The sequence below is a fragment of the Hesperophylax consimilis genome, chromosome 6, assembly GCF_061612785.1.
Source record: "Hesperophylax consimilis isolate HC1 chromosome 6, BYU_Hcon_1.0, whole genome shotgun sequence".
Lineage (NCBI taxonomy): Eukaryota > Metazoa > Arthropoda > Insecta > Trichoptera > Limnephilidae > Hesperophylax > Hesperophylax consimilis.
The window spans coordinates 5401387-5424704 of NC_142841.1; the positions used below are offsets into that span (position 1 = coordinate 5401387).

General features: G+C 34.6%; 2 protein-coding genes across 4 annotated transcripts in view; both read left to right on the plus strand.

Annotated features, from left to right (window-relative positions):
• The window catches only part of LOC149422877 (aminopeptidase N), a 34911-nt gene extending 27137 nt beyond the window's left edge, over window positions 1-7774 (plus strand). The window contains exons 10-15 of the mRNA XM_089632753.1: window positions 1577-1760; window positions 2821-3022; window positions 3172-3449; window positions 4429-4625; window positions 5304-5618; window positions 7313-7774. Coding sequence (XP_089488879.1) covers window positions 1577-1760; window positions 2821-3022; window positions 3172-3449; window positions 4429-4625; window positions 5304-5618; window positions 7313-7586 — 1450 coding nt within the window. The 3' untranslated portion in view covers window positions 7587-7774. The remainder of the gene's footprint in view (window positions 1-1576; window positions 1761-2820; window positions 3023-3171; window positions 3450-4428; window positions 4626-5303; window positions 5619-7312) is intronic.
• Window positions 7775-8922: 1148 nt separating this feature from the next.
• Window positions 8923-23220, plus strand: LOC149422879 (thiamine pyrophosphokinase 1). 3 transcript variants are annotated; one of them, XM_089632754.1, is made up of 7 exons: window positions 9306-9384; window positions 9485-9544; window positions 9857-10025; window positions 12212-12375; window positions 13542-13632; window positions 14707-14979; window positions 20021-23220. In XM_089632754.1, the coding sequence occupies exons 2-7, from the start codon at window positions 9497-9499 to the stop codon at window positions 20176-20178; spliced, it is 903 nt and encodes a 300-aa protein (XP_089488880.1). In that variant the 5' UTR covers window positions 9306-9384; window positions 9485-9496; the 3' UTR covers window positions 20179-23220. The 3 variants fall into 3 exon arrangements, with proteins under 3 accessions (XP_089488881.1, XP_089488882.1, XP_089488880.1); XM_089632755.1 differs by lacking the exons at window positions 9306-9384; window positions 9485-9544 and adding an exon at window positions 8923-9107; XM_089632756.1 differs by lacking the exon at window positions 9485-9544 and having other exon boundaries at window positions 9283-9384.
• Window positions 23221-23318: the final 98 nt, after the last annotated feature.

Below are 23318 nucleotides of genomic sequence, written 5' to 3' on the forward strand. Positions count from 1 at the left end.
GAAAAAAAAGTTAGGACGGGTTGTTTCGGAGAATTTGAACAATTCTTCAAATTTCAAAGTTAATTTTCAAGTTCTGTGAAAGATATTTTTATGTTCTGTTTTTATTTCAGTTCTTTCAAGCAACTAGCCTATAATGATATAATAACAGAATTTAAATAGGACTTTCACAGAACCCGTAAATGAACGTTGAAATTTGATGAATTGTTCAATTTCTCCGTAACAACCCGTCCTAAGAGTTTCTAAAAAAGTTATTTATCTTTTTTGCATATGTCACTTCATGTAGAATCTCCTCCGGTAGTTTTTTAACTTCACCCCCGGACACCCTGTATATATATTTAAAAATGTTAACGAAGCCTTAATAATGATAATAATAATAATGGATTTTAGTTAATTAATAAAAATAATTAATTGAATGACTTGTATAGCGCCGTTTTTGCGCAAAATCACCTCAAGGGCGCCCCAATCTTCAACTTCTCCTTGTGTGGAAGAATATTTTATCAAAAGGAAACTTTATTAAGCCCGTAGAGCGTATTAATAATAAACACCTTACACTTAACGGACCGGAGATTTTTGATTTTTTGTTATGATTTGTGCAAAAAAAATTTTTAACAAAATACAATTCATACATAAAACATCATTAAATTGATTTTAATTTTGCCCAGCACTGATTTTAACTTCAGATTATCGAGTCGTATTACAAAAGTAGGTTTAAATTTCAGAAAATAATTTTATTGTTGTGCTGTGAATGGTGAATACTACGTAAAAAATTTCACTCAAATCATGTAATATTTTCAAAGATTTATTTATTTATTGTAAGAAACAAATAGCAATTTTATACAGGATGAGTTACATAAGAGGTTAAATATGAGGTAAGCCAAAATAGTTTCTTCTTTCTTCTAAGATGGAGATGTTTGAAACAAAATCCATTATCTCTAATAAGACCCTTGTTTTCGCCCGCCTAAGTGTGTTAATACCAAAGATATTAGAAGAACGAGATATGCTATGTTGGCCGCCGGACCGTAGGCGGAGTACTACCTAATTAGGGTACTTTGAACGGTATCGGTACGTGTACGCACAGAAATCTGTTCTATGTATTAGTGCGGATACCTTAGCGGAAGCGAAGGTGTGCAGTAGTATTGGTGAACAAAACCGGCGACACTGGGCAAAACAATTCCACACAGTATCAACTGCTCATAGCACATCTCGTCCTTTTAATATCTTTGGTTAATACTATTTTTACATTGCATTTGAATGCTGTTTTGATTTTATTGGGCTAATTTTGTGTTCCATATCCACAAAACACCACACCATTTTCCTTTTTAAACTATGAAAGCTATTATTTTTAATTTTTGAGACAAGAACTGAGTATTGGTTTGTTCTTTGTCTATTTTATATTATTTCTTTGTCTGCTTTACTATTTTTTGTGTGCCTTGTGTAGAAAAAAGCTGTTGAATGGTTTTTCATAATTCTCCTTCTCGTGTGTGACCTAAAATTTTTTAAAGTTTTAAAATGAAATTGTTTTATTGGTTGGCATTGTTTTTGTTGGGGAAATAATTTTATTGGCAATTTTTATCAGGGAATATGGAACATTCACATCAGACGATATCTGGAAAGCATTGGATAAGATCGCTCATGAAGACAAGTCAATTTCTAAAGACATGAGTGTTGTCGATATCGGCTCTTCTTGGATCTCGAAGGACCGGCTTCCAGTCATCTCAATCGAAAGGAATTATGGATCAAAGAGCGCCATTGCGCAACAAGTAAATATACATATATTTTACCTATCTTTACATTTATTTTGATTTATTTGTACCTACCTGATTAGTAAGTGCATAGTATGTAGATCAATTTTATTCAATATTTTTACAGTAGAATAACTTGTTAAGTAAAACCTCAAATTGTGTGTATAATCACTGAAGATAATATTAATAACTCTCAGAGGAAAAATGTGAAGAGTAAATTTGAAAAATATTCAGTCGCATCTAGGAATTGAACCCAGGACATTCAATAATATTACAATTTGAGGTTTTACTCAATGAGTTACTCCACCATAAATTTTTTGAATATTCATCCTGGACAATAGATGTCGCACGTAAAAAAAATAATAGTGGATATGTTTATTCAAGACACTATCTAGATTGCAATTAAATTCGGATAGAATCTTGAAATCACTTATAAAGATAGCAGCCAAAAAACAAAATAAAATATTCATCCTAGACTTGTAGAAAAGTCAAAAGATATCGCACATTAAAATTAAAATGAATATACTTATCCAAGACACTATATAGAATGCATTTAGTTGGGAAGAATCTTTGCAATTATGTATACCATTAAAATAGCTGAAAATAAAAACATGCATTAAGAAAATAAAGATAATGTTGGTAGTTCATAGTCAATGTATGATACAATTAAATATGACCGACGTTGATGGGATCGAAATAGCTCAATGGTAGAACAAGGCCCCGTCAAAGTCTTGGGTTCAATTCCTAGTTGCGATTGAATCTTTTTTTGTTTCACATTTTTCATTTGAGAGTTGTTTATATTATCTTCAATGATTGAATATTTTTCTTTTGAGCAAAAGAATGAGTTGTAAAAATGACACATTCTCACCGGGCATATTATGATAACTGTGTACAAACGTTAAGCATGCCCATATTTGTCTCCAAATTGTTTACAGGTGGGAGACACGCTTAAGTATTACAAACACAGCATTCACTCTCTGAAATGAATAATTGAAACAGCTCATACTGCAAAGATCTTAAAGCACAGATTATAAAAAATAGTGTGAACATCTAAAAAAGTTGATTTGATGCTTTACAGAGAGTATACCTGAGGGAAAGGCCTCATGACGTTCCTGGCCAAGACAAGCTAATCTGGTGGATTCCTCTGGTCATTGTCAAGGAGTGCAGCCTCAACTTCTCCAACACCTCACCCACTGTTTGGATGAAGAAGGAGAGAGAAATCAAGATCTTGGATATGCCGATGAATGACAAATTCATCATCGTCAACCCTGAGGAAATTGGTACTAATTCACTATCACTGTCCATAGCATGCCATTTAGCCTCTAGAGAAATGTTATTCCTTTGGCTTTTTCTAGTTTACCATGTAACGCAAATTCACATCATGTCTATAGTTTGTAATGTCATTGCTTAGTACTTAATATTTTAACAGGTCCCTTCCCCGTTAACTACGATATCCGTAATTGGAACATGCTCGCTGTGTATCTTCAATCACCTTCTCGCGTCCACATCCCGGTTTACACGAGAGCCAAACTGTTGCACGATGCCTGGAACCTTGCATACGCAGGAGACCTTGGCTTTGCTACAGCTCTGAATATGACTCTGTTCCTGAAAGAAGAAAGACACCACCTTGTCTGGGACCCTGTATTTACCATGATCGACCACATTGGAAGACATATCGACTCATCGGAAGTTCACAAGAAATTTGAGGTAGGTGTTTATACAGTTCAAATTAAACATTTTACAATAGGACATGCCGTGTGCGTGCTGTCAAAGACGGTCTCAAACATTTTGCAGTGGAACACTCCTACTGATCTCCTGCTGCCTCCCTCCAATTCCTCGCAGTTGCACATGGATGGGGTGTTAGCCTGCATAACCTATGGCCTCATTGATTTAAGTTTTCCTACACTCCTTTGCCCTGCAGGCTATGTGTAATAATTAGGGATTAACGGATAGTGAATTGGCTAGATTCTGGATATCCGGCCAGTACTAAGCTTAAATTGTGCACGCAAGAAATGATTCTTTCATGGTCAAACTCCCAAGGCTTGGGAAGAGGGCGGTATGGTACAGTTGTCGGCATGAAATGACGATCAGTTGTGTGACTTTGTTCATTGAAAAATTTGTCTTTATTCACCATACATGTACATATTGCCATTAGTAAATTTTAAACACTACTTACCTAACTGGTCATGGTTTGTAATAAATGTTAAGAGAAAAATAGATTTTGAATACCTGTTTTATTAACTTTTCAATTATCTGGCATTGGTTGGATATTTTGTTACTATCAAATAAAAATAGTAGATTAGGAATATGTACATATTACAATAAATAAATGAAAATAAGTTAAAGCGAAATAGGCAGTTTGTTTGTTGTTTGTGCTTGCCGATAAAAATTCTACTAAGACCTATTTATATTTAGTGATTGATGCATTAAATTTGTCATCAGCATCCTTATAATCACTACCCAAATTCTGTATATGACAAACGAGAGTGTACAATTGTGGTTCCTTATTGGAGTTGTCGTAATACGATGGATATTGCTTCGATGTTGGTTTGTGTGGTTTATAGAAAGAAGTCAAGTATAATATGTAGTTGGGATATGTCAAATATTTATTTTATGATTTTAAAAACATGTATAATTCTTTATTGTGCACATATATGACTTATTTTATTGCCGTTTGCTCTTTCAGACGTATGTTCGCATGCTTCTCACCCCGCTATACGAAGAGTTGGGAACCCCTAGCCCCCAGGACGAAGGTTGGAAGGTGAACCTGAGAGGGCTGTCCAAGACATTCCTGTGCAGGGCCGGCTACAGACCTTGCATTGAGGAAGCCCAGTCAGCCTTCAAGCTATGGATGGATGCAGTTGATCCAGATGAGGGCAATCCGTAAGTAAACTAAGACTTATATTATTTTTCATCAAATGATTTGTGAAGATTTTTGTTTCATACCCACATATTATATATAAACAAGTGAACAGAGAATGTCAATATCGTTTTCTAAGGCCTATGGTTTAATTATAAATGCATTTGAATTTAATTTCAGAAGTGGTTTGGAAATTTTAACTGCCACATGCGTTATTACTTTATTTATATATATTTATTTATTTACTACCCGCCCTAGTGGGCTTTTCTTAAAAAAATTTAAAAGCTATTTGTATCAAAGTAAACACTTAAAAATTTATACAATAAAGACAAATGTAAAGATAATGACAAAAAAGGTTGCAAAAAAAAACACAGAACAAAATACATATGAACAATGAAAAACACAACAGAATTATGAAAAAAAGGTTGCAAAAAAACACAGAACACAATTCATAGTTAAAAAATGTGAACAGGAACTAAGAATCCTCATGCATATAATCGAATTTAAAAGATTCAAGAAAACAAAATAGTAGAAGCAAAAAAGTTATATGGGTAAATAGGTCTATTTGTGTCTAGAAGAATAAAAGTGATAAAATATACAACATTTATACTAAATAAGATTCCAGGTTCGATACTAACCTCCTTTTAATACTCTTGCATTTTAACTCGAAACTAGAAACCACAATTTTTAACTGTCTTCAGCGTCAGCAATCAATTCATCTGCCCCGTATTCAAGTGGGGATCCCAAGAGGAATGGGAGTTTGGCCTCCAGAGGATCATCAACTTTCCCCCCGGCAGGAAGGCCAGCGAGAGAACTTACCTGCTGAAGACTTTGGCCGGGTGTCCCATCACCTCCTGGAAGATTCAGAAGCTCCTGAACATCACGATCCTGGAGGAGAACGGCAACTTCACGGAGAATGACATCTACCTGATATTCAGCATGCTTACTGGTGGCTCCAGGGGTTACACCACACTCTTTGATTTCCTGCAGGAGAACTGGGATACAATTAAACTAAGGTAAAACATTTTGCTCTTTTTTATTATTTTATCAATAGTAGATTTAAACATCATTTTTTAGTCTTGGTTGAAACATATCCAATATTATGAAAGGATACCTCAAACATGATATCGAGTTCTTTGCATCGACCAATCATAGTAATTCTAATATATAAATAAAGTTATGGATATACCGGTGCAAAAAACTTTGACTAGTTAACTTAGTTTTTTTCTTGACCACTAATAAGTTTATAAATAATACACTCTTCCATTTAATTATGTTTTATACACAGCTGTTATTTTTGGAAGATGCAACACAAAAGTTTTGTGATTTATTTTGTAGTATCTTTCTTACTGTATCCTTAATTTGATGGTCTTCGTGGTTGAGGGGTAAAGGCTTTAGACCACAGGTTCTCAAACTTATTTCGACCACTGCCCACATTAGGATTAAAACAAAATCTAGTGCCCCCATATTTTTTAACTTACCCTTTTTCATTACCTTCTGGTTTATCTTAAAAGCAGTTATTGCAAATATAATTTTTAAACATGCATTATTGTATGGATAGGAGAAATAGGGTGTGGCCCTTATCCTAGGAAAATAAGGCACTTTGGCGGTGACGGATTTGTGGAATATTCGATAAATTATTTAATATAGCCCAAACTGTAAACTTCTTCTTTGCTTCCGACATAGTTTAGAAATGAATAAACTATTCGGTTGAAAACCTGCTATCGATATGATGATGCGATACAAGCTAAAATGCTAATGAAAATAAAATAAACACTCACTGCCTTTATATAAATTGGAAATGCAAAATGCACCGACAGGAATAAGATAAACTTGCTACCACTCGTTTACCTCATGTGAGTAACCGGATTCGTACTGAGCAAGTTAGAACAAGTACGATAATTTTGTCCATACATGCAGAGTAGTTTTTTAGTATAAAAATCGCAAGTTTAACTAAAAATTCTTCCAACTTGATTGCCACAAACATGGCACGAACTGAGGGTGGATAGTCTGATGCAGTTTTCCATACAAACTTTGAGGAACAAATGACAGTGATAGAACAAATATAATTCCATCATGTTTTACTTACTTTAAAAACTAACTAACAAAGTGGCAAATACCCAGTTTTTATAAAAAATGTTTTGTTATAAGAAAGTAAAACAAACTATTATTATTTAATTCAGCTAGATTCCGTTGGAATTTCATAGATAGAATTTGTCTGCCGTCGACCCTCTAGATTTCCTAAACACCCCCTAATTTTCTTTGAGCCTTCTACTTCTCCCCTGAAAGTCTCTAGCGCCCACAAGGGGGCGTTATTGCCCACTTTGAGAAAAACTGATCTAGACTGTGTATTCAAATCCCAGCAAGTGCACATAAATTTAATTTAATAAAAAAATTGTGTTGTTTTACAATAATTAATTAAAAATAATATATTATAGTATACTTGCCGCATGTTCCAGAGTGGAAGACACTCTCAGTATCGCCCTGATGAAAAACCACTATTTAGAATTGAAATGTTGCTTTAGCCATGTTTGGTGATCAGTTCTGAATAGATAGGTAAATCCCCACCTACTTCCTTCCCATATCCCTCCCCACCTCATGCCGTTCAGCCTCACAGATGGTTGAGAACAGTTGAATGTCGTGTCCGGTATTCATACAAACAATTAAATTTTTTAAATAATTTATTAAACAATACACTCTTTCTTTGTAGGTTTGAGAACAAAACAAATTTGTGGGACAATCTGATTTCTTCGGCAACCAGTGTATTCACGACACAGGAAGGTTTGGACATGGTAACAAAACTCTACGTCGAGCGCCAAGGAGAGTTTGGCAGCGCAGAACACATCATTGAAAAGTCTTTGAAGAACATAAGGGAAGAAACCAAATGGAGTGATGATAATTTACCTGTCATTGAAAAATGGCTCGACAATTATTTGAGTGAAATCAAAGTTGAAGATAAGAAATTTATTGGATACGAACAATGACAAATTAATTTAAGCCATGAGATTAGATTAAAGTGATTGGTGATTATTAAAAATATACTGTATTAGATGTAAAGATAATAATATCACCATTTCATGTAAAAATAACATGTATAGGTTTTCATGCTTTGTATTTATTTTATTTCTTTTCACTCAGTAGAAATAAAGCATTATTATTTGTACCAACCAAATTGGTAAATAGTTTGTTCTTGTTTACCCCTTTTTTCGTTGGTACCCAAAAATTACCCAAAAAGTACCCAAAGCAGTCTCTGGAGATCAAAAAACTTTCTGGATGGTAAGCAGTATAAAACGGGTTTATTATCAACAAGCTAGCGATGCCACCGACTTCAGAGATAAGTGTGACAAGTAGCCATCAAGTAGCAATTTTTTATTTACATATACCTATGTTATGCCGTATGGTATGCCGCATAAATAAACCACTAACGTATGCCGTATAAGAATAAAATATCCACAACTAATAATATACTAGAAGGTAAGTACCTACTCCACCAGTAATGTCGATTTATTAATTTATTGGCAAAACTAAAAGCAAGGTAGAAATTTCTCTTTTATCTATGGAGATGTACTGTCAATTAGAGGTGAGTCGCACTAACTCGTCTTGATACTTGGAAAAACCAATACAAGTATGAATAAACACCTAGTCCAAATACCTGTTCCCTAATATTTGGCACTTGTACTTACTTTTACAAGTAATGGTATGCCAAAAGGAATTATTGTATGGGGTATTGGGGTATTTTTCACTCGGTGTTGGATTCCCGACATTTTGAATCCATGGGGGAGCTGCTAGATAATTTTTGCCCCCGACAATTTCCCACAATCATTTTTCGAATCCATGGGGGGAGAGATGGGGAGAGGGGGTGTTAGAGAATTTCTAAGAAAAGTAATTCCCCAAACAAATTTCCGATGTACGATTCACCACCACAATGATTTTTCAAAAATCCGTAATGGGTGAGAGCTAGAAAATTCTCTATCAAAAAATTTCCTTTTTTTTTGTTCTCTGGTGCATTTGGATAATCCGTATTTCTGTTGGAGGAACAGTCTTCTCAGCGTCTTGCGCTTGGTGAATATTGTGTACAAAAGGACGCAAAAGACTCGCAGTACTCGCAAGAAGCTCAATACTCGCAAAACATGCAATAATCGCAAGACGCCCAATATTCACAAGTCTCGCAATACTCGCAAGAGACGCAATACTCTCAAGACGCGCAATACAAGATCGCGCAACAAATACAAATTACAACAAATACTAAGTACGAAAGTATCTTTAAGAAATCTGTTCCAAACATCTGCTCTAGTATATACGCTCACCTCTAACTGTCAATAAAAAATGACAACCTCAAGCGAGAATTCGTTGAGAAGTGTATTTTTAAATAATTCTATAAGTATTCCGTTATTTACGTCTTTTTTCAGCTGATCATTCTACAAAATTCACTAATAAAGAACGCCAAAACATGGTATTATTAATCTCAGATATAAATTTGGTAGTCTGAGGCTAATAAAATCAAAGTACGAATACATTATTATATTTGTTTTCACTTGAAAGAAGTGTTTATATTTCTGGAAGAATGTTTTCCTTTTTTCTGTTGTAATTTAGTGTCCATTAACATTTTAACAACTTTCTGTAACCTTGAGCTTCGAATGAATTAAACAAAAAAAATATATTTTTTAACCTCTATCACATTCAAAAGTCACCTTGTTGGGCATGCTTGTTTGGATACGGAACTTGCACCCATGAAACAATTATTAACATTGTAAAAATACTGTAATTGATTTCTGAATAAAAGTGAGTAATTTATTTTATTTTATTGTGCTGTTTCATAAATTGGAAGATTTACACTACTCTCCAATGCTGAAGAAAATTATCCTTGTGTTGTTTGAAATAGAATTGGCTTAGCATGAGAAGGTTTTCAACGTTTCCCTGCTTATTTATCCGGTGGTTGAAAGTACGTTTATTTCTCTAATTAAATATAACACCTCAAGAAGAGTTATTTTATATTATCAAAATTGTCAATGAAGAATTGATTTTATCTTTAGTTTAAGCTTTAAATGATACTGCAATCATCTTGTAATGAATGACCTATATTTTCATGTTTATTTTACTTTAATGCGATTTTATTGCTTCCTAATCGCAAATATTGCATCATCTAATACATGAGATAAGAATTTGGAATTACGTAGTACCTACGTTAGATGTTTTGGCTTTACCTTGAATGTTATTATCCTTAAGCTTTTACCAATGTTCTGTGTTCTTACAGATGAATCATTCTTCTTCCACTACTAATGGCTTCTCAACAAAGGACAGTTCTGTAATTGTTCCGGAAGCGTTGCTATCACTGAATCAAAATGGGACAAATTACGCTGTTATGATTTTGAATAGGCCAATCAATTACCCGGTAGACTTTATCATACCATTTTGGAACAAAGGTCTGTATAATATTGAATTTTCGCAATTAAATTTTGTTTTAAAATATTAACGACTACATTTGAGTACAATACTCTCTCACTAATCCGCCACCCCAAAAATCAAGCAAGTGTTCAATTAGTGAAAGATCCCGATTATAATACTTATGAACAAAATATCCTAAAACAACGATAATGAACCCTGGTGACTGGTAAAATCATAGACATCCAAATTAATAGACTTGCCTTACATGAAATCTGGGTATCATTTCGAAGAGCTGGAGGCAAACCATGTAACCATATTATTGGTACCAGGAGGGTTCGACAATGCTAAGAATAAACTATGACATCAAACGTACATTGACCACTGAAAAGCGCACATTGAAAGACCAAAATCACACCATGCACAGAAAAATAAAGTCCGCAAAGGCAAAGCTTTGCGGCGCTGTCCATTCATGATCTAAATGTTCATTCTTAAACGAATCGCCTGGTATGGCAACGCCAAATAGTGTAACAAAATATTAAATTTCGGAAACAAGCCCGAACTTTTGTTTACCTGATTTGGTGTATATAGTTAGGTTTTTTACGCAGCCAGCAATTTGCTCGCCATTGTTGAAAGAACTAGTAATTCGTAAGCACATTTTATATTCACGCGGCGGACTACTTAATTTGACTTGCGAATTCTGGCAAATTGTAGAGCTTGATTTTGTGCTTTCAATTAGTAAAAATAACAGCTGATATATAATTGAATTTATTCACGACATAGACTATATTGTGAACACGAAAGGCTTCATTCCCCTATGATTAATAGAATGTTATGTCAAAAGTATCTCTTTTGATGACCTCCGTGACAGATATATCAACTCCTCGGCTATGAACCTTCAGTTCGCGCATTTGAAACTAAGCATGAGCTAGATAAAAATGAACTTATTTTTGATGTGGGTTATTGTATACTAGAATTTAATTCAAATTAAATTCCTACTTATAGTTTATTTTCACTTTATAGACAACATTTTGAGTCGAAATTATTTTTGAAATGGATTTAGCTATGTTAAGGGCCTAGACCTAGTCGGGTACTACTTAACGTTTCCTATTTTCTTTCCCTCCCCAATCTCTTTTTGCCTTGCAAGATTGTCCAATGGTATGCCAGAGATCCACTGGCCCAGATAGTCAGAATTCTTGTGTTGTTGATAAAATATAATAATTTTATAACCTTAGATTAGAAGCTCAATTATTGATTACTTTTTTTATTTAATTTTGTTATTTTTTAGATACCAATAATTGAAATTGAATTTATTATGAAAGTTTCACGTTTTTATAGAGGGTGTATCGGCACGTACCGGACGAACTTTAACCAGCTATTCCTTAGCACATTTGGAGTAAAAAATGTTATGGGCACTTTGCTGTCCGGTAACATTTTTTTTTAATAAAAAATTTATTATTCATATTTTCACCACATGTCACCAATGTTTTATCGTTTGTCAAAGTTTGAAAACCCATCTGGCAATATTTTGTTCGAGTTTCGTTGAATAATGTACGTACGTACCTACGTTGGCGCGCTTTTACAATCACAACGAAATGGCACGGCACCATTCGTCTCATTTTTAACTATTATTATTTAGTGTGTACGAAAGAGCGAGGACACTTTTTGACACACTTGCTAATAACAGCTGCTGAACACGAGATACAATGCAAATGACAGTGACGGAGTGTGGGTTTTTTTATTTATTTTTTGTTTTTAATGGAAAAAAAATGTTACCGGACAGCAAAGCGCCCATAACATTTTTTACTCCAAATGTGCTGAGGAATAGCTGGTTAAAGTTTGTCGGGTACTTGCCGATACACCCTGTATACATCTATTTCACTTTTGTTTTCGGGAATAAGTAAATTGAAATTTTGGAAACGGAAGTTAAGCCACTTCCCGACATCCAATCGAGCTGAAACTCGGCAAATAGAATCGTTGTCTATCAACTTTTGGTGGCAATCACCCGGACGTACACGCGTTTCTCCGAAATTAGATGACATTACAGCAGTCAATATACGAAATAAACATCAGTCGTACCCTATCGGCATTTGGCGAGGTTGTTAACACAATTTACTCCAGTCCCTGGGATGGAAGGTACAATCTTCAGTCAAACCAAAAAGTTTTGTTTTTTAAAGTTTATAAGAAATTTAAAAAAAACTTTATTTTTACGGGTTATTTTTTTCAGCTGCATTTAGAATAGCTGTGGACGGTGGCACGAATCGATGGTTCTCCTATTTAGAACGGAACCAAGTCCCAATAACTGATGTGTCCACTATCGATATTGTATCTGGTGACTTTGATTCCATCGACAAATCTCTCTTCGAAAGACCAGACTTACAGAATACAGAGGTACAGATTTTATTATTTTATGATGCATATATTCAAGAATAGATTGTTGATACTATTATACGTCTCATAGCTCTGAGGCATATAATTTCTAGTTTGTTTAAGTTTCTTATTATTTATTCTAATAACAAAATAAAAATAAAAACATAAGGATGATATTTTAAACAAATTAGGGGTTTATAAATTAATTTGTAATGGTTGTAACTTTTTTTTGTATAGACTTCTAGAAATTTTAATAATAATTTAATATTTTTTAAATAAAGGGTTAAAATTTTTTACATATGAATACAATGGGTTTACAATTAGATAATTTAGAAATTTTACAAATTACAAAAGTGTTAATAGTCAATTAAATATTATTAATAACCAAATATTTTTTTTAAAAAGCCATATCATAAATTTATTTTCACATTGATTCCTATATTGATAATATTTAAAAAAAAAAAAAATATTTATACATCTTAGTTACTCCTTCATTGTTTTATGTTAAATTATAAAAGTTTTTGATTTATACATAAATGTGTTATTTTATTAAAAAATTTCTGTATCATAAATGTAATAATTAACTATTTTACAATAATTTAATTTATTTTTATAATAATAACTAATTAATCACCTTTCATTATAATATTCTAGTCTATATTATGTACTTTGTGTATACGTACCTATTTTCAAATTCGTTAATTTTGATTATACTGATGAAGAAGCCATTTGATTTGTAACATGTAGATTATTAATAATTAAAAGTGGTGTAAACAAAGTATTTCATTTGTGTATAATTTTTGAGTTTAGTTCAATGGCCAAATATAATATCATATATCTGGGTCGTGCTGTGACTTTATTTTCCCACTAACAATAAATAATAATTAGAACAAAGTTTAGATTTTAAAAAATCTGTTCGACTTGATAAAAATATGTACCACCTTTTTTTTGGTATGCAAATTAGCAATAATCTGATTAATGAGTTATGGCATGCAACTAATGTAATATTATGTTATGCATCAAGTGTCTAATTCTAGTAAACATAATTATTGGCTTTGAACTCTGGCCCTTTTAATTCAAGGCAAACTGACAACTCTAACATCAATCATATTATTTACTGTGAATTACCTTTTTGTGACTGAAATGTGAATACTTTTATTTTACACATAACATTTTTTTTTCTTCAGATAATTCACACCCCAGACCAAAATGAAACTGATTTCACCAAAGCATTGAGAGAATTGTCAGCTCATTGCGCTAAGAAAAAAACTAAATTGAGTAAGTAATATTGAAGCCCAATTATAATTATATTACTATTTTAGGCTTTCGCTATATAACTCTTAACCTCTCAAGCCTCTGGTGTATTCTTTCAGAAGATCAGAATATTTCCACTTTGCAAAAAAGATCCAAAAACAATAAATGTTATATAACCTTTGGAACAACAGACCCTTTTTGAGGGAAATCAAATCTAAAGTGTTTGAAGTGCAAGCGATTCTGTTAAAAAAAATTATGCACTTTCTCCTGGCATACAGGTTTAAATCGTATTCCAAAAAATTCCAGCTAGGGCGAAATTCCAATGCCAGCAGCGCATGAATGATTTATCGGTCGGAAAAAATTCTTGTCACTAGTGCACGAACGGTTTTCCAGAGGAACGTCACACAATTTTGTGTGACGTTCCTCTACGTGGGTGCCGCCAGATTTGTGTCATATTTTAGGGTTTTCATTAAATAAATCTTAACCCCTTAGACCTCTGGCATATTCTTACAGAAGATTAGAATATTTCTGCTTTGCGAAAAAATCCAAATATGTACCATAAATGTTATGTAAATGTCAAATTGTATGTTTTTTGCTTTGGTTTTACAATTCGTGTGGAATATTATTTTTTAAAACAGATGTAATGCAAATGTTTATTCATAGTGCTTTGACAAAAAAGTGAATAAGTCAATTTGAAAGAAATACCTAACGGACAAAAGGCACTAAGTAACTTAGTGTTTTTTTCCAAAAAAAGTCTGGTAAAATATGTTAATTGCTACCATCTAGGACTTTCGTAAAAACTTTAAAAATCGTCTATTCGTAATTAAAAATCAAACAGACCCAATGAAAAAGATATTCTCAATTGAACACACGTCAAGATGTCATATTTTTACATCAACACAAACTGCAATTTAATTTGATAAAAAAGTTTAAAGTTGGTACAAAACATAAATGCTTGTTTTCTCTAAACGGCAATTTTAGAGTTAATGTTTTTTGCCAGTATACCCATGATATCTAGGAGTTTTCTTCTAGCGGTAACCTTATCAGAATATACAATTGTTGGCACATTAATTCATTTTTTCTTGTTTGCTGATTTAGATACCGTATTTGTGTTGTGCCAATCTTCCGGGCGTATGGACCAAGTGATGGCCAACATCAACACAATTTACAAATTCTTGGCTGAACGAATGATGAACGATACCCCAATCTACCTCTTATCCGATAACTCCATGAGTTGGCTTCTTGACAAAGGAGATAGCTTGATAGTAGTGCCAGAGTCGTTGCTGAAAAGCAAAAATTCTTGGTGTGCCCTAATACCACTTGGTGGCAAATGTGAGAAAATTACTTCTAGCGGACTCAAGTGGAATCTTAGTAAGTATTATCTACATGCATTATCGAAGTTACAAACCTTGGGAGAGTCTTGGCCGCCTCCAGTAGATGTCTCCACTCTGTCTCCAGTTTCTTATCCACTTGAGCTATAGCTACCCAAATTTGAGAACCACCGCTAATGCTCTTGAGCGGTAGCTATCAAATTTGGTTTAGCACCGCTAATTCCCTTAAGTGACAGCTACCCAAATTTGGATAGCACTGCTAATTCCCTTGAGCAATGGCTATCTAAATTTGGGTAACATCGCAGATTCCCTTGAGCAATAGCTACCCAAATTTGGGTAGCACCGCAGAGTCCCTTGTGCAATAGCTACCCAAATTTGGTTAGCTGTAGGTAGGGGATTTAAGTGAATTTATTTTAAATTTAAGTTAGCTAATATTTTTAGTCGCTAGCTTGATTAATCTTCTATAGAATACCAAAAGATGTCACTAATATTCCTCTCATAAAATATTACAAATGTTTTGTACATACCATGTACTCTGTGTGTAGACGCCGTTTTAAATTTTTTTACAAAAAAAATTATCATCTGCCTGAGGCATGAAACAAAATTGAATTGAATTATTTATTATTACATACTAATGGACCCCGCAATGCTTCTCTATTGGTAATATCTTTCTCGGGCGTCTCCGACTTCTTCCACCATTCACTACTGTATACCAATGATACTGTTATAAAACTACATTACATTGACTTTATTTTGACTCCGTATCTCAATCTGGTGCAGAGATATTGCGTTAAGTATTCTTCATACGTCCCCGACTTATTCTACCATTCAAACCATTCTCTAAACACTCCTGACACTAATAAGAACAAACTTTGAAATTTTCAGCGATATCGGTCAACTACTTTTCGAATTTTGCTAGCAAGCTGAATTTTTATATATTAACACAATGTTTGCGGCTAGTTTTTTATCAAACGCCTCCATAAAGCGGGTGATTTTTTCAGATTCACATGCAAAATTTAGTGTCCGTAAAATAGCTATAACTTCTGAAGTTTTTTTTTTTTTTTTTTTTTTATATTTACTCCACACAGGAGGCCCTGAAGAAAATAATTTCCCTCGGGGCCTATGTCATCTTTGGGGATGCTGTGTGGAGGGTCTTTTTTTGGAGAGGAAGGAGTGAACATGGGTCTTGAAGAGTCCCATGTTGTAGGAGGGAGGAAACACAGAGGCCGGCAGTTCGTTCCACAGCCGAGCTGTTGAACTTAAGAACGAATCGTAGAAGCGACCCGTTCTCATGTGACAAGTGTCAACTGTGTACAAATGTTGGGCGCGCGTTTGGCGTGTATCCCGACTACGCACCGGTGCCGAAGGGATCAATGACGCTAGTTCCTCAGAGCATCTTCCATTGTAATACCGATAGAACAAGGACAGCATACCTACCTGACGCCTGTGCTCTAAAGATTGCAGTCCGTTTGTTAAGATTGGGGAATCTATCAAACGGACCGCCCGTTTCTGCACAGAGTCAAGGGTTTTTTTCAGGTATTTTGGGGCTCCAGACCAGCAGAGATGGCTGCCAAATTCGACAGTAGGGCGCACTTGCGATTTGTACAGGGTGAGCAGTTGTGTACTATTAAAGTATCTGCGGGCCCTGTACAGTACGCCCAGCTTCTGAGAGGCCAACTTTACTCTGGCTTCGATGGAGCCCCCGTACCTGAGCTGGTCACTTATAGTTACACCAAGCATATCAATGGAAGGCCTGTTCGGAAGATTGCTTCCGTTGAAGGAGACTAGATTATCATTTGGATCCCTTTTAGACGTAATCAGACAGGATTGGGTCTTTGAAACATTAAATTCGACGAGATTATTTTTACCCCAGGAGGAAATACTCTCGAGATAACCGTCCATTCTCTGCTTCAAAGCCCTCCGAGCCGTTGGAGTTTGTGTGCCCTTTGGGGGCTTGTCAAACAAAAAGCTATCATGAACTGTACTGTCATCCGCGTAACAATGAATCGGTGCACATGTCAAAAGGTCATTGATGTGCAACAAAAACAAAGTCGGAGACAGAACCGATCCCTGTGGGACGCCAGCATTTATGGAGTGCGAGGAAGAGGTGAAACCGTCAGCAACCGCCTGAATCGACCTATCCCTTAAAAAGTCAGCAATCCACGTACACAGGGATGCGGGAAGTCCGTAAGAATGCAATTTGTTGACAAGTCCTCGGTGCCAGACCCGGTCAAAGGCCTTGGATATGTCTAGTGCGACCGTTTGGGTCTCACCGTGACGTTCCAGGCACCGCCCCCAAACATGCGTCACATACGCGAGAAGATCACCGCACGAGCGGTTCCGCCGGAATCCGTATTGACGGTCGTTGATAATTTTGTTCTTCTCGAGGTATGTGAGCAGTTTGTCGTTGATCACACGTTCCATCACTTTGGACAGAACTGATGTGATCGCTATGGGGCGGTAGTTGGCCGGGTTGGAGCGGTCACCTTTCTTGGGAATAGGGTGAATTACCGCTTTTTTCCAACCAGAGGGCACAGTGCCACACTTCAGGGACATTTTGAAGAGCTTTGTCAAAACTGGAACTATTTCCGCAGCACACCTCTGCAATACCAGGGCAGGTATTCCATCAGGTCCACTAGCTTTGTTAACATCGAGCCCCCGTATGACGTGGAGTACATCCCGATGCCGGATCCTCAGCTTTTTCATATAGAAGCCGCAGTGAGGAACCGACGGCGGAACAGCACCCCCGTCGTCGAGGGTCGAGTTTTCCGCAAACATTTTCCCTAAAAGGTTTGCCTTTTCGGTGGCGGTGTTTGCTAGTGAGCCGTCAGGTCTGGTAAGAGATGGCAAACTGGGTTTGCAAAAATTTCGACCTATTGAGCCCGCAAGCGACCAGAATGCTCTGCTGCCATGCGGGCAGGCAGCCAGCTTTTTGCTGATCTGCAGGTCGTGTTCGAATTTTGACCTATTGATGATTCTCTTGCATTCCTTTGCCGATTTGTTGTATGCTGATCTGCTTTCGGGCGTTCGAGATGTGTTGTAGGCTCGGTAAGCCGCGTTTTTTCGTCGGACTGCTTCGGAGCATTGTCGACTGAACCACGGCTTTGAGCCCACACCAGTTTCTTTGGTAGTCGATTGTATGAAGCCATCCATCGCCGATTTGATGACTTCACCAATCTCCTGGGCACATCTTGAAGGGTCCGAAGTCCGAAAACAAACAGCTGACCACGGAAAAGCGTTGAAATGGGCCCGCATACCGAACCAATCTGCTGACCTATAGTGCCACACTTTTCTCCTCAGCCTCTCATTGGTTGGTCTGAGGCTAACGGGGATTGATGTCGTCACTAGGCAGTGGTCAGATGATCCCAGAGGCGCTGTGACGTCAATCTTATAACCGTGTGGCACAGTAGTTAAGAATAGGTCTAACAGATTGGAGCGGTGAGTCTGGACATCAGGAACCCTTGTAGGCTCCTGAACCAATTGCTCTAATCCGTAGCAAATGGCAAAGGATTCCGCCTGTCGGCCAGCCGAGTCCGTTGGGCCTGAGAACTTCAACCATGGTTCGTTATGAACGTTGAAGTCCCCCAGAACAACAAACTCGGCCGAAGGGTAGCGGGGCAAGAGATCATCAATAGTATCGCTCAAATGTTTGAAGAGCTCGGAAGTATTAATCGTATTTGAATAAAATTTTCAGTATCTTACATTGAAAGTCTTTTACAATTTTTTATATTTTTGCATACAAAATTATGACATTTAAGGTTAAATTTAAAAATTTTGAAAAACTACACTTTTCTTATATTGTCATAATAATTTATTTTTTTTCTTTCCTTCATTCGTAAAATATATTTGTATACAGTTTTTTACATGCTTTTCCACTACCACACTAGACACATGTCCGTATTATAGTAGTCGAAATTATACATTCCATGCATGTACATTCTATTCATTCGAAAAAATTCCCCAATTCCTCATATCACAATATGATACAAAATTTTACAGCATTGACATGTTTAGTAATAACCTCAAGAAATATCGATATGAAGTAATGCGTACGATCCATTATTAATATGAGATTATGGAATGTATCGGGAGCATCTCCTATCCTCTTCCTATTTTCCTCTTCCTCTCCCCTTCCTTTAACACCAAATTAATTTTAAGATATTAAAACTTCATTTCCAATTAACTTTAGCATAAGAAACTTCTGTGGCTTGACTTCAGTTAACTTGTATATTTATATCTATCATTGTATATTATTTAAAAGCTCTTTGTTTCTTACAAATAAATAATATATATTTTGCTAAATATATATTTGTGTTTGGCTACGTACATTGTAGGCCAAGCACACATGACTTCTTCTTGGTAGATTCTTATTTGTTAGCAGTCAATGTGCCTTCAATCTTTTCCAACATATGTTTTCTCATCAGATCATTCATAGAAAGTCTTCCTGTTTGTTTGTGTTTGTTGCGGGTCTTGAATATTATCCGCCCAAATCTGATTGGTCATTGCTGTGTCCTTAAAAATTTGTTTATATTTTGTTTTCCTTTCTTTTAACGAGTTATAAACAACAAAAGAGTTGAATAAGATAGATATTGGTCTGCTCGGTCATCGCCTTTCATGTGTTTATTAAAATCGATAGATGGTCTGCCACCCGGCAATAATTCTATGCATTGCCGGGTACCTAGTACATGTCTCACGAGAGTTCGAGCCTAATTTTTACTTCACCGAATAACAACACGTCTTTGCGTTACCCGCCGTCTACTGATAGTATGTAGATACAAACAACGCTTTTAAGCGTCTCCCGCAAATGTGTTAAGAAGAATATTACTAAGTAATTTTTTCCAAATGATGGTCTCGTATCTCAACCACAATGAAGAATACCAAAATAATTAAAAACTTAAACCACACAAACAGTACGTAATATCTTAGATATAATTGCATTGTTTTGAAATTTTATGCAGTTTTAGTCAAAAACACAGGTTTCGAAAATATGTTTCAAGTTTATATGAATTAGGTTATTTTACTCAACCCCGATTTATCGTAAATTGTACATAATATATATAACAATGTTTTATCATTTTCAGATGACTCTACGATGGAATTTGGAAAACTAGTCAGCACTTCTAATAAATTTGATGGGTCCAGTTCAGTCAGAATACACACAAGCGATATTTTGCTTTGGTCCATGAACATTATACCTCTATTTTCTGAATTGTACGGTGTCTCAGATGAAGAGAGTTAATAACCACCAAATTATTTAGCTAGTGCTAATTTAAATACAGTGCACTGTCAGTAATCCGACAAATACTATAATCCGTTGTTATTTTTACTAGTTAAAAAACTAAAATCAAGCTCTATAATTTTCCAGTACTCATACGTCTAATAAGGTACTCTGTCGCATGACTGGGCTCGAGTGCCAAGTTTTGTATAACAATGTATGGCGCTGCAGAAATTGTACTGGAGGTACTTCCCGTCTCCTGGAGACAAGGTTATAGGACAGGAAGGTAGGGTGTTAGAGATAACAACCAACCATATGTAAACTATTATAGAGATAACAACCGACTATATGTAAACTATTATAGAGATAACAACCGACTATATGTAAACTATTATAGAGATAACAACAGACTATATGTAAACTATTATAGAGATAACAACCGACTATATGTAAACTATTGTAGAGATAACAACTGACTATATGTAAACTATTATAGAGATAACAACCGACTATATGTAAACTATTATAGAGATAACAACCGACTATATGTAAACTATTGTAGAGATAACAACTGACTATATGTAAACTATTATAGAGATAACAACCGACTATATGTAAACTATTATAGAGATAACAACCGACTATATGTAAACTATTATAGAGATAACAACCGACTATATGTAAACTATTATAGAGATAACAACTGACTATATGCCTGAACACTGCCACTTTCCCGGCTTTTACTGTGGCGGATTAGTGATAGAGCACCGTACTTACATAGTATGAATTTATGCATTTAATGATTTCTGAAAACTTTTTGATACTTTTGAAAATGCATCTTGTATTTATTTTTCAAAATTTATTTATGCATAATTTAAATTTGGTATAAACTAGCGATGGGCATAATTGAAACACCAAACTCTATAATAATTGATTGATTTGAATTAATTACTCGGTCACAGACGGCAATGCAGATTTTGGCCGAAATTTTGTTCCAAAAATAAAAAGTTTCATGTGTCACATTTTTTTCCCTATAAATATTCAGCCTGCTTTTTCAGTGTTTCTTCTTTATGTTGTCATCTTTATTTTTAATCTCATAATCATTTGTAATCACATCAATTTATTTGATTTAACGGTTTTCATTAATTTTGAATAATTATTGCTTTTAAAATAAAATGTTGAATTAAAAATGGAAATGGATATACATATCTCGATTGTTTGTTTTGTTTGAGAACCGGTTTTTAATTTTTATATGTTATTTATGGTATGGTATTATGTTATTTATGGTATGGTATTATGTTATTTATGGTATGGTATTATGTTATTTATGGTTTGGTATTATGTTATTTATGGTATGGTATTATGAAATTATTTTGTCGATTTAGAAAGCACAGATCAAAACAGCTGTTTGAGTCATTTTGTTCACTTTTGGGAACAGCTCATATTTATGGTCTAATAGTCTAATAGTTATGTTTCCCTTAGTGTCACAGTGAGAAATATGATTTAAACGGTTTTAGAAAGAGGAAACACCACGCTTTATATTCAAATCTACAAGTTTATCCCAAAATAATTTAAATGTACACTTCTATGAAACCAAAGGATCCAACCGCAATTATGAATATTTGTGAATTTTTATTTCATTATTTTTATATGAAATCACAAAAAAGTGAGATGACAGTATTTTTATAATACATTTATCTAATATTATAAAATGTGTTTCTTTGTTATCAGTAATTTTAGTTCGGTAATTAGACAAAAATACATTTAACAAAAATTTATGTTTGCATTGCAATTTTAATATACAAAAAATTATATTTGAATTTCTATTAATAAAATTTTAAATAATATTTTCAAAATACATTCAAAAATATTCATCTTATTTGGATTATATTACACAGAAGAAATACAACCGAGTTCTTCGACCATCTGATAGCATCTTTATGAAATTTGATGGCCGTTCAATATGCCAGAGGCCTGAGTTGTTAAAGGACGAGCAACGCTAAATATTTTCAATGTATGCACTTGCGGCACAAATTTAATCCTAAAATTATGTTACAGTAAGAAATTGATTATTGATTGAACAGTTATAAAATTACTTCTTCTAACACAGCAAGTGGCAACCATTTTAATTGAAATTAATAAAATACTTAGTTTTTACCACTTTTATTGTTTATAAATACCAACATGTTTAAACAATAAAAGTGGTAAAAACTAAGTATTTTATTAATTTCCGTTATAAAATTATTTAATTTGAATCCCAAAATGAAAATGTCCTCGGCGTGACGTACTGACACGTCCTAGTGAAAGAGTTTGCTCCCGTTATGTGCGGAGTAATTCAAAACAGAATTCCCTGGTTTACAGGTTAAGAGCTGCAGCATTATTGCGATAAAGACAATATGTTTTGTTTTATTTATGCTGTTGCTGTAGGAATTTTAATAGTGCCCATAGGAAAATTGCAATAACATTACAATAGGTATATGCACTGTAGAAAGTAGAGAGCAAAAAGTATGTTAATTGTAGTGCTTTAAATTTCGTACTTTTAGTTCTAAACTGTCATGCATCACATGAGGTCGTATGCACCTCTAAGTAAATTTCCTTAAAAAATTGTCCAAATGTGATGTGGTTTGCTACGTTTGGTGACTTAGCAGGTGTACCCGGTTCAATGGAGTGAGTTTTGCCCGGGTCTTAGAGGCAGATGCGTCTGCGACTGAGTGGCGGGCCGGATCAGGAGTGACCGGTTGAGGGAAACCCTTTAACCTATTTACCTAAAACTATTTATTTATTTACTTAAAAATACCCTCCACACAGCATCCCCAAATATGACAGGGGTCCTGAGAAAAATTATTTTCCACGGAGCTTCCTGTGTGGAGTTAATGTAAAAAATATATATTATTGTATAATTTTATAAAGTTGTGATTTGTTTTTAAAATGCTATGAAATGGTGCTTATATGCTGAAGTCTGCCACTTTAAAATGGCACTACATAATATAAAACATTACAACATTGGTAATATTTTTTATTTATCTTTATTTATTTCTATTCTAAAATATTTAGCTGTCCCCATTATTATTTATTGTTATTCTTATAAAAAGACATAGAATAATCTTATATTGTTACAACATTGTTGAATATTAGTTTAATAAATTATTCTGTTACAAAAAAAA

What these genes read in the sequence shown, in the direction of transcription:
- LOC149422879 (XM_089632754.1), top strand. Translation starts at nt 9,497, where the DNA reads ATGAGAAGGTTTTCAACGTTTCCCTGCTTATTTATCCGGTGGTTGAAA. An exon ending in CAGACTTACAGAATACAGAG is followed by an intron (nt 12,376 to 13,541) that starts GTACAGATTTTA and finishes TTTTTTCTTCAG; the next exon opens with ATAATTCACACCCCAGACCA. An exon ending in CGGACTCAAGTGGAATCTTA is followed by an intron (nt 14,980 to 20,020) that starts GTAAGTATTATC and finishes TATCATTTTCAG; the next exon opens with ATGACTCTACGATGGAATTT.